At 45.2% G+C, this 16,717-nt stretch overlaps 2 protein-coding genes across 3 annotated transcripts; both read left to right on the top strand.

Moving 5' to 3' along the window:
- Positions 1 to 1,519: 1,519 nt before the first annotated feature.
- fhl5 (four and a half LIM domains 5) lies at positions 1,520 to 8,471 on the top strand. Of its 2 annotated transcripts, none has more exons than XM_030443604.1 (6): positions 1,520 to 1,659; positions 5,864 to 6,037; positions 6,252 to 6,426; positions 7,262 to 7,431; positions 7,596 to 7,782; positions 7,941 to 8,471. In XM_030443604.1, exons 2-6 carry the CDS (start codon positions 5,876 to 5,878, stop codon positions 8,090 to 8,092), a joined length of 846 nt encoding a protein of 281 aa, XP_030299464.1. In that variant the 5' UTR covers positions 1,520 to 1,659; positions 5,864 to 5,875; the 3' UTR covers positions 8,093 to 8,471. The 2 variants fall into 2 exon arrangements, with proteins under 2 accessions (XP_030299464.1, XP_030299463.1); XM_030443603.1 differs by lacking the exon at positions 1,520 to 1,659 and adding an exon at positions 5,546 to 5,678.
- A 78-nt stretch (positions 8,472 to 8,549) lies between these two features.
- Positions 8,550 to 15,853, top strand: LOC115597567 (transforming growth factor-beta receptor-associated protein 1). The gene is made up of 11 exons (XM_030443600.1): positions 8,550 to 10,649; positions 10,834 to 11,028; positions 11,226 to 11,380; positions 12,797 to 12,879; positions 13,039 to 13,389; positions 13,484 to 13,541; positions 13,621 to 13,764; positions 13,929 to 14,063; positions 14,149 to 14,293; positions 14,374 to 14,795; positions 14,905 to 15,853. Exons 1-11 carry the CDS (start codon positions 9,971 to 9,973, stop codon positions 15,040 to 15,042), a joined length of 2,505 nt encoding a protein of 834 aa, XP_030299460.1. The 5' UTR covers positions 8,550 to 9,970; the 3' UTR covers positions 15,043 to 15,853.
- Positions 15,854 to 16,717: the final 864 nt, after the last annotated feature.

Raw genomic sequence — 16,717 nt, 5'->3', positions numbered from 1 at the left:
GTTTTACAGTGCCATGCAATGCGGGCAGAAGTATAAATAGCGTTTCCAAAAGCCTTGATAAGTGATTGATGAGAGTGTTGTGGTGGATACGCCTCGATCCTACTGCTGTTGTTAGTTACCCCATATCCTCGCTAGCACTCTGGTATTTTGCAGTCGCCTCCTCACCACGGAGATGACACATCTTTATCTGCCTCGCTCAGTGCTGCGGGTCAGAGTATGTGATAAATGTTGCCAGGATCAGTGGCGTGAATAATCCATTGATGTCAGTTGGGGATTAATGTGAAAGTTCAGGTGGCACGGTGGTAGGGGGGGGGAATGTCCCTTTCAGCACTCAAGACGGTGTCACAGAGGAGGCCATTGGTCTCAGCGGTGGATCTAACATTTGCGTAGTTAAATATGACACAGAACATTACTCTATTGCATCTACTGTATCTATAGTTCTTAAAGGGATAGTTCACCCCAAAATCAAAAATGCATATCTTTCTCATATGCTATCCATCTTGGTTTTGTGTGAGTTGCCTGCATTAACTCATGGAAGAGAGGCTCGTGCTTGTTGTAACATGGAAAGGCATCCTCCTCGGTTGAGCTGTAACGTTAGCTAGCTTAGTTAGCCAGCCTCTCATCCATGTGTTTATAATCAAAATCTGAGGAAAACTGATAAAATGACTGGGTAAACCGAACAGTCTTTCTCAAAGAGACGAACTGAACAAACCAAAATTTACCCAGCTCTGCAGTTTAATTCATCTCAACAGAGGTTTATAGGGTCTTTTAGCGGATTGTTTTGGTTTTTGACCCCTTCTGGTGCACTTAAGGGCCAGATACATGGTCCACACAGGTATGCAAACGCAGATGCTTCAAGCAATGCAAGATTGATTGCAGAGTTGTTGCATTCTGGAATGTGTCACCTCAGAATGGTAAAGCAACACAAGCACTGTTGTTTGAGCGTCACAGCCTATGGGCTCATTTTTGGTTGCTTCAGACGGTGAAAAAGTTGTCCAAACCCACCTGCTCATCAAACATCAGATAGACAAAGTTAGCAACTAGCTGGTTAACATAGTGCAGCATCCAGTAGCTAAAGAGCAGATTATTCTCTCAGGAGTTGGTGGAGACCAAAGCATAGTCAAAACGACTCATGGGGTGCCCAAGAGGACAACAGCAAATAAATGCTAAAGATGCCTTTATAACTAATTAATGTGTAAATAAGCAGCTTTTTGCTAACACATTTCCATCAGCTTTAAATGCAATAGTATTTTATGTCAATGTTGTGTTTACAGCTTGTTCACGCTGCCCCACAGTGACAAAAATGTCAGTTATTGCTGGTTTCTGATATAGGCTAATTAAGAGCTGTAATAAAGCCAACAAACATTTTACCATTTGCTGTCTCCATCATTAAAATTCTATGTTTTGGTCCTAGCAGACAAATGAGTTCAAGTTTATTCAATTCCTGTCATACTGATGGCTGCTGGGCTTTTTGGATCCGTCCAATAACGTGGAGTGTTTATTTGTGCTGCACTATTCATGTAATAGGAAATGTTCCAGCACACTGAGGATGAGGTTGTTATTGCTGGAGAGCTGGAGAATAAAGGAAGCCTTCTGGAAGTCTTTGGGGCTCTGGAGCTGTCTAAAGCTGACAGAAGCCTGAGATTTTCCTCGTAGCAGGTAAGTATGCTTTTAAACACTATCTCTGTTTTTCGGGCGGTGAATAATTGAACACAACTCAAAGTAAACATTTCTTATTTATCTGATTTTACTGAGGTGTGTTTTGTGCACAAAGTCGCTGCTGGCACCCAAAGGTAATCAGCAGCTTCGTCTACACAGTCAAACCGAATAGCGCAAAGTCTGTGGGCCGGGAGGAGGCAGGGGATCGACGAAGAGAACATTTTAATGGGTTGTGCATTCCTAGGGGTAGACAACTTTCTCTCCTCTTTAGCAGCGGAGATCATATGTCTGGCTCTGTGACAGGATCTTGTCACCCACTCATACCATGACTCATTTTGGTGAGAACTGGGGAGGGCGGGGGGAGCAAAAAGTTGGCGGAGGCATTAACCGGGCGCTCACGGGGCCTCCCTGAAGGGGTGTAAGGTTTTTGTGAGATAGTAGACTTAGTAGATTGTATCTCCTCGCCCCCCTGGCAGCCCCCTATGTGGCTATCCTGTTCAGTCGAAATCGTTGCGTTGAAAGCGAGCCCTCCACGTCGCAGAAGAGTGCAAAGGCCAGCTCAAAGGGCCAGGTTTGTGTGAGTCCTCTCATTAAGTACTAGAGACGCCCCTCATCTCGAACCCTAATGGAGCCCACTTATGCTGTCATCACCATGCCAACCAGCTGTCAACTCTGGTGCGGCGAGGCCTTTGTGCTTCAGAGAGATGCAACTGTGTCGCGTTGATCTGTCTCAGTCTACAACAAGTCGCCACCTCAAAGGAGCCACCAAAGTAAATGCTTCTCTTCTTCTCTGAGATCATTCGATTAAGAGTGGGGGGGGAGAGAAAACAGCCACTGACACCTTATTGTAAAGACTGAATACATTAAGATAAGAGGACACCCGAGTCCAGGTCAAATAAAGGCCTATTTATTGGGGCTAGACAGGCCCGCATACGAAATCTGTTGGCAGCTGCTCACTAGTTGACTTCAGAGGATTAAGCAGGCAAAAAGGAATACGCAAGATCAGCAGGCTTTCTGCTCTGCAGAGTTGGCCCTGCCTGCTGTACAAGTTAATAATCCAAGGGACAAAGACCAGCACCTGTTATCTATCAGAAACAAATCGGAGTGGTTATATTAACATTACAAACAGGCATGCACGGCCGCAGATTAACACTGACAGTATAAACACAATATACAATAATCTCTGCTTTAATATCCAGCGAATAACCGTCGGCCGCAATTTATTTTCATATCATGTTAATGCACTCGAAGAGATGAGAGTTTTTGTTTGCTGGTGAATATAGGTCACCTCCAGCCCGGTTTGATGTCACATGATGACAGACATACTGTGCAGCAGCCACCAATGCAACAAAGATTAGAAGCTTTTGAGAGGCGATGACTATACTCAGCCTACAGTTGGTTCTGGGTTTATTTAAGGTCTGCATGCATGGCTTTGTGATCTGCAGTGGCTGATCTGAACACCAGCAGGGAGCGAGGGTTACAATACAGTGGTAATTTAATCCAAAGAGAGCAGATGACTCTATGTAATCCGGCGTATCCACCTACTTAGAAATAAGTAAAACCTATAAGGATGGCTCGTCTTCAGTCGTAGACAGTTCCTACACCTGAATTCTTCGCATGACGTGGTTATTTTGTGTTGAAAGCCTTACATGACACGCAGCTTGTCGGTCAAAGTCTCACATTATTCCTTGGAGGTTTGTAGATGCCACCTACGTACACCGCAGACACATGTTTTGACATCATCTGCTGGTCCAACAACGCATTACAATCGTAGTCGTTCGCAGGAGTGTAACTCTAGACACATTTCTTTACAAGGAGTGGCGCTGAAGAGAAAACAGAGGGGAAAAGAGAGAGAGTCGCATTCCTCTCAGCCTCATCCCCATCGCTGACCTTCCTGTGTGTGTGTATTCGAGGGATTAGGCCGGTGGGCCGGGCTGGTGGTCTTCTCGGGCTATTTTTATGAAGATGTCCGCCCCCTGATCCTTTTGGAAAATTGATACGAGCACATGTTCCAAGATTCAAATGTAATTAGTCGACTGTCAGTCAAAGATGCTTAAAAAGCAGGGATTGTTTTAACCAGCCGGAAAAGCAAGATTTGCTGTTTCAGACAATCATTTTTGACTTTCACTCAATATGTGATTAAGTCACATGCAGACAGATCAAGTGCATCTGAATTCTATACTGTACCGTAATGATCTGTGCCCAACACGACACACTTAAAAGCTGTAGGTCAAAATTGATCCAATTTGGGTCAATATAGCACCAACACAAATTGCTTTACCACACACAATAATGGATTGATGTGCCCCCAGTGTGTTATTTGTTCATGTGTGTGAGAATTTTAATGTAAAATTTGAGCCAGTTGGAATGAAACGAGCAATATTTACTGGGTGACTGACCCAACAGTAATGTAAAGTCAAGTCAGTCTGGTGCCAGTTTAAAATATAATATGTAAGCTTTCTGCATTAAAATAGCAAAAAAAAAAAAAAAGACTGGACTTCTTGTTGTGTTGTGTAATTGCATTAGCCAAATGTTTACGACAACATTAACGCCAAGAGAAATTTCATCCAAGTTAGCAGTTCTTTTAATTTGGTGGCCTATCAATAAAACCCTTACCCTCCGTAGCTGCTATAACTTCAATTTGTTGTCATTTTCTAAAGCACAAGGCTTTAATAAAACCAAATTACGTTGGAATCCTTTGTGCTGCATCTATCCCAGACAATTGCTGATGATTATGTGAGGAGTCTCAAAATCAATTTTGTTTATATAGCCCAGAATCACCATCACATTTCCTCAGTGGGCTCACAGCCTGGATAATGAAGCTGCTCGGTAGTCTGGTGGTATGGCAGCGGATACTTCTGTATCTTTTGCCAGGTGGCAGCAGGGTGAACAGACTGTGGCTGGGGTGGGTAAACACAAGATGATATGAGAGATAGAGGAAGGACGTCGGGGCATTAGCAACCTAGCCTTTAATGTTTACTAGTGATCGTATTGCTCCGCCGTGATGGCACATTCTGTTTCACAATGAAGACTCCCATGATCCCACACGACTTCCATGACATCAAGCTGTATTGACCCAAACTGGGTCAGTTTAAAACCACTTATTATAACTATATATTGCTAATCACCTATTGTTCCGGATCAACACACGGTGAATGTGTTTTTAACGAGGTTACAAGTGTATCGCTATCAGCAAGATGGTCACCATCAAACTGTCGTTTCAGCTCCTCCTCCTTCAGTGTGCCGTGGATGGATTGAACATCCACAGGCCCGCTGCTTCCCTCTTCTGAAGTGCTGCCAAGGTGCTCTCAATAGCTACTGAGAGGTCCTGGCATTATAGTTCTGTACCTGGCAACCACAAAGCTGCTGGCGCCTACCTCTCATAAGCCATCTGCAACTGCTTGTGTGTGTGTGTGTGTGTGTGTGTGTGTGTGTGTGTGTGTGTGTGTGTGTGTGTGTGTGTGTGTGTGCGTGTGCGTGTGGCGGGCAGGCGGTGACAAAGGCCACAAGTGTGTCCAGACACGTCACAGCATCCAACTGGCCAACTATCCTGACCGTGAATCCAAACTGATACAGGAGAAAAGAGCAACTTTAGGCTCAAACCTTATCTTTTACTGATGTGTATATATGTGAAGTTGATCAAACATTTAGGCACTGACATCAGTCGAATGGTAGACAGTCATGCTTCCCAATGTTCTAGTCGTAAAAAATGCATCTCTCTTTGCTTTTTACACATTTCTGGAATAACTCAACAATAGTTCATGAGGTTCAAAGGCTCAGCAATCTCTGCACCATCAGCTCCCTTAAAAGGTGCAGAATGATGTAGTGGAGCGTGTTCATTCTCCCCAGAGATTACCGCTAATAAGAGGGCCAGTATTTATAGAAGATCCCCCCCAGTGGATACCCCCTAATCCTGCCTCACCCCTCTTCATCCCTGCCCCATCCCTGTGCCCGGACCGCTCACTGTCCGCAGCCCCCGGCTTCAGCCTCAGCCTCATCCTCGCCTCATACCGACTGAGGTATCATTTATACAACAAAGATTCTTTTTTTTTTCAGATTCTTTTGAAAGACAAGGGAAACATTGCTTGATGAGAGGGGGGAAGAGATTGCTTGGACTAATACAGGGCATTTTCAATCCATTTTCTTTTTCCCTGCTCTTCTTTTGTTGTCCAATTTTCCACCTCATGCTCTCTTTGACCTGCAGCTAAGAACAACAATGTCCACCAGCGAGCGCTTCGACTGCCATTACTGCAAAGACTCCCTGCTGGGGAAGAAGTACATAATGAAAGAGGACACGCAGTACTGCACTAAGTGCTATGAGAACCTGTTTGCCAACTGCTGTGAGGGCTGCTCTTCACCAATTGGCTGTAACTGCAAGGTAAGGAAGACCCAGTGTTACCCTGGCTTTGACGTCAGAAACGTGTAACTAAGAATGTGAACTGTTTATTTTACAAGCTAAGGTTATTTTGATGTACCTTGAACTGCTAAAACACCAACACATGTACCTTATTTATATCCATGGACACTCTAAATAGATATTTTACCTTACAGAATACCCGAAGTGCAATAAATAACGTGTTAAATACCTACAGGATTTGTCCTACAAGGATCGCCACTGGCACGAGCAGTGTTTCAAGTGTGCAAAGTGCAGCCGCTCTCTGGTGGAGAAGGCCTTTGCTGCCAAGGATGATTTGTTGCTCTGCACTGAATGCCACGCTAATGATTATTCCTCCAAGTGCAGCACATGCAAGAAAACCGTCATGCCTGGTAAGTTTGGATGAGGACAGTGAACAGACAATCACAGAAAATCAATATCAGAATATATTTTCACATGTATATAAATTACTTTTTTTTAAAAAATCCATTATTGATATTGAAAGTTTGACTGTGAATACAGTGGCTGATATACAATTTCACCACAAGGTCAATTTTGTAGCTGTTCTGGGCCTAGAGATTATTTATTCTACATCTGGATGAAACTTGGATGAACTAGAAGCGAAAGTGCTGCGAAAAATAGAAATATGAACATAAGCTAGAATGGCACTACGTAGAGTGCATACCTCCGCCAGTGCCCCTTTTGCACTCACTAATAGATGCTAGCCAAGAGTTCATGTGCTCTATTCATGGGCTGAGACCCCTCCTCCAATCCAAGTTTGGTGGAAGTTCATTCAGTAGTTTTTGTGTAATCCTGCTGACACCTCTGTCTAATTTGTTTGAATAAAGATATATTTCTACATTTTGGGGAAAGATTCTAATTAGCAAAAATATGGAGCTAAACCAGAGGCAGTTACCTTAGGGCCAAAATTGTTCATTTCCAAAAAGGTCTGCAACGTCCCTAGTACAAGTGACACCTGTGATGATAATAATAATGAATTTGGAAAAAAAAAAAAAGAAAAAGAAGAAGAATGTCACACCACAGAATCCATTAAGTCGCTTTTCTGGCTCTTCAGTGCAGTTTCTTGCTTTCTCGAAATTGTCTCCAAAATTCATAAGACTGCATCCTCCTCTCCCTACAGATAAAGCACGACTATTTTAGGCTGCCGAGTGTTTCTATCATAGAGGTACCATATGCTGACTAAGTCGCTCTCGTCCCCTGTGCCAGGTTCCCGCAAAATGGAATACAAGGGGAACAGCTGGCATGAGACCTGCTTCCTGTGCCACCGCTGCCAGCAGCCAATAGGAACCAAGTCCTTCATCCCAAAAGACACCGGCTACTTCTGCGTGCCCTGCTTCGAGAAGCAGTTCGCCTACCAGTGCTGCGCTTGTAAGAAGGTAGTGTTACAGCTGAGTGTTTTCTATGTATTGACTGCTGCGGCACAGTAAATCCCCCTGACTGGTGTTTTGATACTCACGCTGAGGCTGCATTGTAAAAGGATGCTACTGAAATGTCACGTCTGTTTTTTTTCTCACCTCGTGTGGACCTTCGTCACCTCCAGGCCATCACAACAGGCGGAGTGACCTACCAAGACAAGCCCTGGCACCGCGAGTGTTTCCTATGCATCGGCTGCAGAAAGCAGCTGTCGGGTCAGCGCTTCACCTCCAGGGAAAACTACCCCTACTGCCTCGAATGCTTCAGCAACCTGTATGCAAAGAAGTGCGTGGGCTGCACCAAGCCCATCACCAGTGAGTCACCCGTCGTGCTCATGTTTTCATTCACTCACATTTCTTAGGCCTTTATTTGCATCTGTGTGGGAACTGTCGGATAAACAAGGTGAGGCGAGGTGAGGATGAATTAACCTGCACATTATGTAAATACCTGGATCTGTGTTTGATGTGTGCAGGTCTTGCAGGAGCCAAGTACATCTCCTTTGAGGAGCGCCAGTGGCACAGCGAGTGTTTCACCTGCATGCATTGCTCCGTGTCCCTGGTGGGACGCGGCTTCCTCACCCAGCGCGACAACATCTTGTGCACCGACTGCGGCAGGGAGAAGTGACCTTTCCACGGAGGGGTCACAGCTACAGCGAGAGCTCACACTCTGACACAGATACTGTGCTTCCATGAATATTTCTTCTTCGCGAAATGTCTGAATGCCAGATGCTTATGTCTGTGTTATGAATGACCATTAGTTCTCTCACATGGCCCACAAAACACACACACACACAGAAACAGTGATGTTTGCATAAAGATAACAATGCATTTTTAAAGTGAGGGCACGATTGTTCCATTGTTAATGAATACTTAGTTTGTTTTTTCTGACATGAACATGCTTTTTCTCTCCACTTACTTTCATTATTGACAAGAAAAAAACTATGTTGCAAACATATTTTGTGTAGTGAATGGTGAGAGACGTCATATAAAGGATAATCTTTCAACTGGAGGTATTCGCAGTTTTTCATAAAACTAAAGAAGTTTAAGACTGTGAAAATACACACTACTCTACTTGGCTGCCCCAGGGTGCCCCCTCTTCATAAAAAATGCGCGAAAGTGCCTTCTATGGTAGATAAGTGCCCTACAGGGTGCCCTTCCTTTGGAGAAATACAGCTTGTGCCCTTTTTAATGTTTTTGCCCCTGCCCCTCAAACATCCTGAGTCCACCACTGCCACAGTTGTTCACCTTTTAAAAGACTAACAGTCATGCTCGTGTTGGTGACACATATTGTGCGAGATGATGTAGTTCACTGAGCGGTTTCACGCTGAACCACTGTAGATGATTGACAAACATCATATTTGTAATTCATGGCACAGTTCAAACGATGATCAAAAACGATTTTTGTCTCCCCCCTCCTGACTACTGTACAAATGTCTTTGCAAAATAAGGTCCCATGGGCAAAACTAGAAGGGGCGTGACATGTGACAGAGATGTTATATAAAGAAGGCAGGATTTTTTACAAACTTCTGTATCTAAAATGTCATCAGCGAACTGAAACAGTTAACTTTGCTGCTAATCTAATTATTATGAGTGATCCTCAACCTCTTTCTCTGCATTATAATCTCTAAAAAAGAGTGATATGCCAATATTGGCTGATCAAATCAAATCAAATCAAATCAAATATTGGCTGATAATATCGACCAACTAATATATAGAAAAAAAATGTGTTTACACAGAGGAAACAACCAAGGCTTCTCTTATCTCATGGGAAATACTTTAAACACAAAAGGTCGCTCCATTAAAGACCTTTCTAAATATATCGTGCTGAAATGGATATCATTGTCTGCCTGCTGCTGCAAATCCTAATAGGTCTCACTGTGCTCCGATGATGCCATCCAGAGGAGGAGTCTGCATTACAAATATAGCGATGATGGTAGGTTTGAAATCTAGATCTTTTTATGATCTCGCGTCCCCTCTCAGTCACCCTTTTAGACAATCATTGCTGCGAAACAAACCTCGGCCGTGTGTTGCCTCTTGACCCCGTCGCACCCAGCACACTCAAGTTGTAAACAAACTGAGCCACCATATATGGTCTGATCAGCAGATCACTTGCTCTCCTACTTGTCCATTATCCACCGACCAAAGACGCCACTCTGGTGGATGCATAGGCCAAGAATACAAGCGGCCGCAGCTGTGGGGCACCTCAGAATGTCCTCTTCGCCATACCTATTGTTTTGATACTTGTAAAAGCCCTTGGTGAAGGCGGCTGGATGGGTTGTGTAAGTGTCCTCACATGGCAGGATGAGTGGCGTAAAAATGCTGACATAGACTTCCTGTCAGGATACAGTCACATGGGGAGTTGAAACGACTTTACACTTCAGAAACTGGTGGAGGAATTAAAGAGGAAGGGAGAACAGCGGAGAGGTAGGGCAGCTCATTTCACATATTTCCTAGAAGATTTTACGTTTAGGCAGACGCGTAACGTATTCGACCCGTTTCTGCGATGGCTTTTAGAGCATTTACACAAACTCATGTCTATGAAAAGCAAGCAGCCCCGAAGGAAAAGGACAAATCCAGCATCCAGTGCATTGAGTGCTATGAGCGAAACGTCTACATAGGCACCAAAGATGCAGCAGTCCAGCATCTCATCCTTCCCAGCAGCACAAATGGAGATTCGAGTCTCAGAACCAGAGAAGGTAGGGCAAGAAAACTGGGCTTGAGCAACCAAGTGGCCCAACTGAGGGCAGTCCCGCTTTTCAACCATCTGCTGGTCCTGTGGGATCGAAGCGTCACCGTCCTCAACATGTTCTCCTTGGAGCCCGTTCCAGCTCTGAAGAAGATCCAGCATGTGTCTTTGTTCGAGGTGTGCGACTCGTTTCTCGCGGGCCAGACTGAGTGCGTGCGGATGGTGACTTCCTCCAGCCGCAGGAAGGTGATCCGGATCCACGTGGTGGGAGTGGACAGGTGGGAGGTCGTAAAGGAGGTCCCTCTCCTCCAGGACCCGGTGGCCTTGGCGGTAGATGGTGTCAGCCTGTGTGTAGCCACCAGCGACAGGTATCTCCTGTGTGATCTTCAGAGTGGCAGCAGTGAGGAGCTTTTCCCTCACGACCACAGCAGGCAACATGTTGTGGTTACCTCAGTGGGACTGGGTGAATTCCTCCTGAACGGGCCTGGATCTCTAGGTAAGAGCTGCCAAAATGTTTATGGTACATAATGTTCGGGCTCAGACATCTCCATGTGTCATTATATGTTTCCTCTCCCAAGGCGGCTGTACAGTTAATCATCTCATATCACTCCCCCATCCATCCATCCAGCCAGGGGGTATTTGTGTCTCCAAGATATAATCTCTCCATCCTCACCCCTCAGGCATGTTTGTGATGAAGACAGGGATATGCCAGCGCCCTCCCCTGCAGTGGCCTCAGGAGGTGCTGGCAGCCGGAGTATGTTTCCCTTACATCCTAACCCTGCAGCCTCAAGTGCTGTCTGTCTACAGCATGGTGGATCAGCAGCGCAAACAGACTGTGAGTCTCAGCGGAGCGAAGGGTCTGCTCTCCACATCAGGTAAGCCAGGCAACATCAATTCATCACCTAATCCTGGCAGATTGCGGACCTAAAGGCTGTCAGATTGTGGTTTTTGTTTGGAGAGATGTAGCCGAGTCTGCCTCGGCTTGCGCTGATTCAGTCAATCATTCTCGCACCCACTGTTTCCTGCACACTGAGAGCGTCTGAAAACCCCCAAAAAACAAATCTCCCTTCAGATGGCGTGTTAGTGTTCACAGAGAGAGACATTTTCAGCCTGCGCCTGGCACCCCTCGAGGAGCAGATCCAGGCACTTGTGAGGCAGGAGAGGGTCGAGGAGGCCTTACTGCTGCTGGATGGAGTTCAAGGCCGCGAGCCACTTGACTCATACAAGGTGAAACGCAATTTATAGACACACAACGGGACTCAAGCAAGCCTTTGCCTTGAAATCCTGGTTATCAACATAAGTTAATAATTAACTGACAGATACAATTATAGTATTTATCCTTTCGCCTGTTGTTTTAGTCTAATCGCGTCTAACCAAGTACTTTTCTTGCCTGAACCAAACCCAAACAGTGACAAAAAAAATGAAAAGAGCAAAGCTAACTTAAAAAAATATACATGTATATAACAATAATGAAGTCATCCAATAGTCCACTTGCCAGTGGCACTAAAGATAGAGCCACAGCATCACCAAAGTCATTTGAACAAATGTCTGGGAACCACAGTTGTCCGTGAAAGTGTTTAATTTTTAATCTAGTACGGGTTGAAGATTTCACAGAGTAAGTGAAAACTAGAGAACGGGTCAGATGATTAGCTTAATGAGTAAGATCAATCCTTTTCGTGGCAGTCCATCCAGAAGTTGCTGCTCACAGTCTGGATCAAAGTGGTGGAACAACTGACCTCGCCTTCATTAGAGTGCAGCTAACATGGCTAAAATCCAAACCAATGGTGCTCCGAGCTGGCTTTTTTCCAACCTGCTGCCCGTAACTGCTAATTCTTTGTGACGCTATTGTATAGTTTGTTGTACCACTTGAAGGAGCTAAGTCATAATGGCGACTAAGGTATCACACATAAACTAGTCTTTGTGAAAAGCTGACCATCCTAGTTTAGATTCTTTAGAGACTGCTCAGACACAGAGTACCGCTCGACAAATACCTTTTCCTCTTGCTGGATGTTCGTCCTCAAAAGGGAAAAGATTCAGGCTGACACAGCTCTCACACTCCTCAAACTTCAAACTCTCTCATCTCAACTTCACTTTTTCCGCCTTTTTCTGTCTGTCTTTAAAGCAGCATGGAGTGCAGCCACAATTCCCCCCGTTTTATAGTCTCGTACTTGGCTCTGTTCCGTCGATAATATGCATGCATCACAATCCCAGCCGGCAATTGCAATCGCAGCGTCGAAATTGAACATTTCACCACGGTAGAACAGATTGAACCGGGATGGTCGAGGCGTGGTCTGCCTGCATTCTGTTTTTTTTTTTTGTGAGCTGCTGTTGTAGGTGTATTCGAGCTGGATGAAAATGCAACCGGGGACAACAGATGGCGTCTGAGATTTAGTGTAATCTGCGCCATATCTCAGGTTACAGGTCAGAGTTGAGGATTAGGGGTCAGCATTAACGCACTGATGAGTCATGAGTCGTTCCCTTTTTTCGTTGTTTTTAGAGAGACATATTGCCCCCTCAAATTTTAGGTCACACAGTGTTCCGCCCCGGTGATTCCAGCTGACCTATTGGAGCTTTAAATATGTTCATGCAATGTGTGCCTGCTTTTAAAAGAACCTTTTTTTTATGCTGTTGTTGTACTGGCAGGAGCTGCATAAGGCCATCACTTGCCTGGCTGGATTTGTTCATTTTTACCAGCAGGGTTTTTCCGAGGCCAGAGATCTCTTCATGTGAGAGTAAAACCCCCTTTTTCACGACACTCCAAATTCCAAATAGATCACAGCAAACTGTGCAGCAAGATGTGAATTTATGTCATGGGTGGGTCTTTTCTGCTGAATTCTTCACTAAAGTCTAACCCACAAATCAATACTCATTACCCACTTGAACAGTAAAGGTGAGCTGGACCCCAGAGAAATCATCCGTCTCTACCCCGACGCGCGGCCGTGTCTCGCCGAAGGCTTTCAATCCCGGCTGCTTGATCAAGGGAACAAGGGCAGGGATCTGCAGGTGCTCTGGCAGGAGGACAGAAACACATTTCATCATTACCTGGCCTTCCTGGGAGAGTTTCTCAGAGCAGTGAGAGGGACGGAGCAAAGCCTGCATTGCATTAAGGAGGTGGACTGCGCCCTCCTGAGGCTGTACGTTGAACTGGGAGACACTGAGAGTCTGCAGCAGCTTGTGGCATGTCCTAATGAGTGCAGGCTGGACTACTGTGTTCCTGTTTTGCAGCAACACAACAGGTGATAATTCGTAATTATGTATTCATTTGCAGTCGTACTCAATGCCGTTTGAGACATTTAGTCTAATTTCTGTTGGATCTCTTTTCATTTTCAGATTTTTTGCATTAGGCTCCCTCTATCAAAGCCACGGGAATCCAGTCGAGGCAATCCAGGTATCATTTCCCGCACATGTCATACATGAACATCCATGTAAGAAGAGGGACTGTGTCTGATCCTGTGTTACTCTTCTAGACTTGGATGAAAATCGCAGACGGCGTCCATCAAGACTCCTCATGCTCGGACGTCTATGGACACATAGTTTGGACTCTCAGTCAACTCCGAGACAAAGACGCTGTGTGGAAATTTGCAGACTGGACTCTGCACAGAAACCAAGAGGTGCCTTTTATTTTCCTTCCATCTATCATGCTCTTAACCTAACTGCAGAGGGCAGAGTTACACAATACAACCGCGTGAAAACACAGCAAAATGCCACCAACTATATTTACTAAGTTGCTTTAATTAAAGAAGAATTATTAACAGTGTTCCTTTATTTGAGAAAGACAGGGGTGCAGATTTTCACCAGCCGTCAACCAGATGATCGAGTGGAGACACAAGACGTCCTCGCTCTCTTGGAGAAGTACCCACTGGCATCCCTCCTGTACCTGGAGTTCTTAATCCATGACTTGAACAGTGAGGTGGGTATGGCAGCGGTGACATAATTTAATACCTCTACTCCTTTATTAAATGCACCATGACATGATTCGCGTAATCTGCCCCCAGGAGGAGAGACATCACAGCCGTCTGGCACTGGCATATGTTACTCATGCGCTGCAAGAGCAAGAGGAAACCGATTTGAGGAAGACCAGAGGGAAGCTGCAGCAGCAGCTTTGGGAATCCAGATTCTACGATGTCTCCACTGTGTATGGTGTGTGGAGGCCTTGTGAGAAATTAAATCATTACCAAATTAACACTGAACTAAACGTTTTGGGGTTTTTCTTTTGGCAGAGAGAGTCAAGCCAACAACCCTGCACACAGAGAAAGCCATTCTCCTCTGTAGGGCCGGTGAACACACTCAGGCGCTGCAGGTGCTCGTTCACCTGGAGCGAGACCCCCGGGCTGCAGAGGTGTTCTGCTGCAGGGCCGCCCAGGGCCGGGACTCTCAGTTCAGGCAGACCCTCCTCCTCACCTTGCTCCAGATCTACCTGAGCTCCGAGGACCTCGCCAGCGCCGCAGCGGACCTGCTCAACAACAACCCTCGGTCCTTCGTGGCAGAGAAGGTCATCCAGCTCCTGCCTGACTCCTGGTCTGTTCAGCTGCTCTCCCAGTTCTTAATTGGATCCCTCAGAGAGACCTTGCACCAGAGGCGGATGGCAAGGTTGCAAAAGGCACTGAGCCAGGCAGAGCTCATGCGGCACAAGGTCATTTGGGTGAGTTTAACAACATATTTCACATTTTTATTTCGCTCCAGCAAACTTTATGTGAGGTCGTGTTTTTGTTTTCTGAACCCCGTTGCCCTTTCCACCCTCTCCTCTACAGATGCAGGCCTCGGAAACAAAGTTCAGGCTGGACAAGAGGCAGAAGTGTAAGGTTTGTCAGACAGACATTGCAGAGCCAGAGTTTGCCTTGAGTCAACATGGTGAGCTGATGCACACAAGCTGCACTGGACCCAGCTAGACCAATATATTGTCTGTTTATGCAAATATGTCTCTGCACTTTTGAAAATCACATTCATTTCTGGCTGGATAAGTGTCTGCTTCCTACCCTTCCATTTCTCCAAAGCAGACTGTATCATCTAAACAAGCGCTGCATAAGGATTCAATTCATGGAGCTAGGACCAGCCACTTTCCTTAATTAGAAAAAATAAAATACATTGTGTAAATAACTGGTTTCAGAATGCAAAAGAGCAAGCAGTGCACTTTTTTTCCAGGGCGGTATGTCTGAGCCATTTCCTAGAGGCACTGCAGACAGCAATAGCTATAAAGCGAATGGTGGAGGACACTCTGGGGCATGCATTCACTGATCAGACAGTGGTGTTCTACATGGAAACCACCTGTGGTCGCCCCGATGACCAGCGGGAATTTGACCGTCTGTATATATGCATCCCCGCCATCATGGTTTCCACCAACTGTGTATATTTGTCTGCATGGAGCTGGAAATAGAAAGTCAACAAGGCTGCACGTGAGAGCATTTTTTTTAGGCTCTTTTTTATGCAGCTCGTGCATTAATATACATTTATGATCACAATTACAGGTTTAAAAATGAAAAGCAAACAGGTCAAGGAAGTGCAGAGTTTTGGGTCATTTCTCATTCGTCATTAAAAGCGACCAAAAAGGACATGAAACCAGAGGCTCTTTTTAACAACACCGTCCTTATATCATCAGGTAACACGACAAATTTAATAACACACACAACGCCAGTATGTCCTCATGTACAGTATGGAAATCTTGTAAATAAACTTAAACACATATCATTAAGTTAAATGACACTCCAGCTGCATTTGACTATTTTTGTTGTAATTTAGTCATTAAGGCTAACCAAAAACTGAGAGTATTTCTTCATCCCGATGCATTTTGGGACAGGAGTTAAGGAGATGCCTAGAGGAGCTGGAACAGTAAGTTTTTTTAGCCTGTGGTGAGTGACTAATTGCAGTGTAGATAAATAGTGAATTATGAGCACGTTGGCAAGGATTATGTCTTCGCGATGGCCTCGCCAAGATCTCGCTCCTAATGAGGAGTTTCTCATTGTTCTCACTGAGGGTCATGTAATGTTTAATGCTGTTTTTAGAGTTTAACTAGGATTAGGGGCTGCAAGAATACACTTGACTTAAAGCTAAGACTCGAATTTCTCAATTTGAGTGAATAAATTTAACCTCTGAGTCATATAATAAACCGATTTCGTATCCCAGGAAACCCAAGAAAACCCAAGAAAACCACATTCCTGGCGTCTGTCTTTCATGTGGCTGCAGGAAATTTGCCGCGCCCACTCCTCCGTATCAGCTCCTTTGTAATTTTGATAATCCATGCATTTGATTTAAATCCACTGCTCGGTCATTGTAAGCACTCCTGGATAAACTGTGGAAAGCTATCAGAAGCACAAAGCGTCCACTTCTTTCTCACTTGTTTTGAGAAGTGAAGGAGCCTCTCACAGACTGCCGCTCTGTGACTGGCTGAGCTCTGGGCCATGCCTGATGACCGGTGACCACTGGGTGGACCTGAGGACGGGATCGTGTCCACTCCTTTCCCCTTCTCACGGACATTCTCCAGGGGGAAGCGTTAATGTTGTTTTGAACACCTGTGGTCACACTGCGCCTCAAAAACGTTTTTCTCATCTTTGATGCTGACCAACTGAC

This window comes from Sparus aurata, chromosome 16 (genome assembly GCF_900880675.1).
Source record: "Sparus aurata chromosome 16, fSpaAur1.1, whole genome shotgun sequence".
Lineage (NCBI taxonomy): Eukaryota > Metazoa > Chordata > Actinopteri > Spariformes > Sparidae > Sparus > Sparus aurata.
Note: the sequence above shows the minus strand (reverse complement) of the source record. Positions and strands in the feature narration are given on the sequence as shown.

What these genes read in the sequence shown, in the direction of transcription:
- fhl5 (XM_030443604.1), top strand. Translation starts at nt 5,876, where the DNA reads ATGTCCACCAGCGAGCGCTTCGACTGCCATTACTGCAAAGACTCCCTG. An exon ending in CAATTGGCTGTAACTGCAAG is followed by an intron (nt 6,038 to 6,251) that starts GTAAGGAAGACC and finishes AAATACCTACAG; the next exon opens with GATTTGTCCTACAAGGATCG. An exon ending in CAAGAAAACCGTCATGCCTG is followed by an intron (nt 6,427 to 7,261) that starts GTAAGTTTGGAT and finishes CCCCTGTGCCAG; the next exon opens with GTTCCCGCAAAATGGAATAC.
- LOC115597567 (XM_030443600.1), top strand. Translation starts at nt 9,971, where the DNA reads ATGGCTTTTAGAGCATTTACACAAACTCATGTCTATGAAAAGCAAGCA. An exon ending in GAGGCCAGAGATCTCTTCAT is followed by an intron (nt 12,880 to 13,038) that starts GTGAGAGTAAAA and finishes CCACTTGAACAG; the next exon opens with TAAAGGTGAGCTGGACCCCA. An exon ending in CGATGTCTCCACTGTGTATG is followed by an intron (nt 14,294 to 14,373) that starts GTGTGTGGAGGC and finishes TTCTTTTGGCAG; the next exon opens with AGAGAGTCAAGCCAACAACC.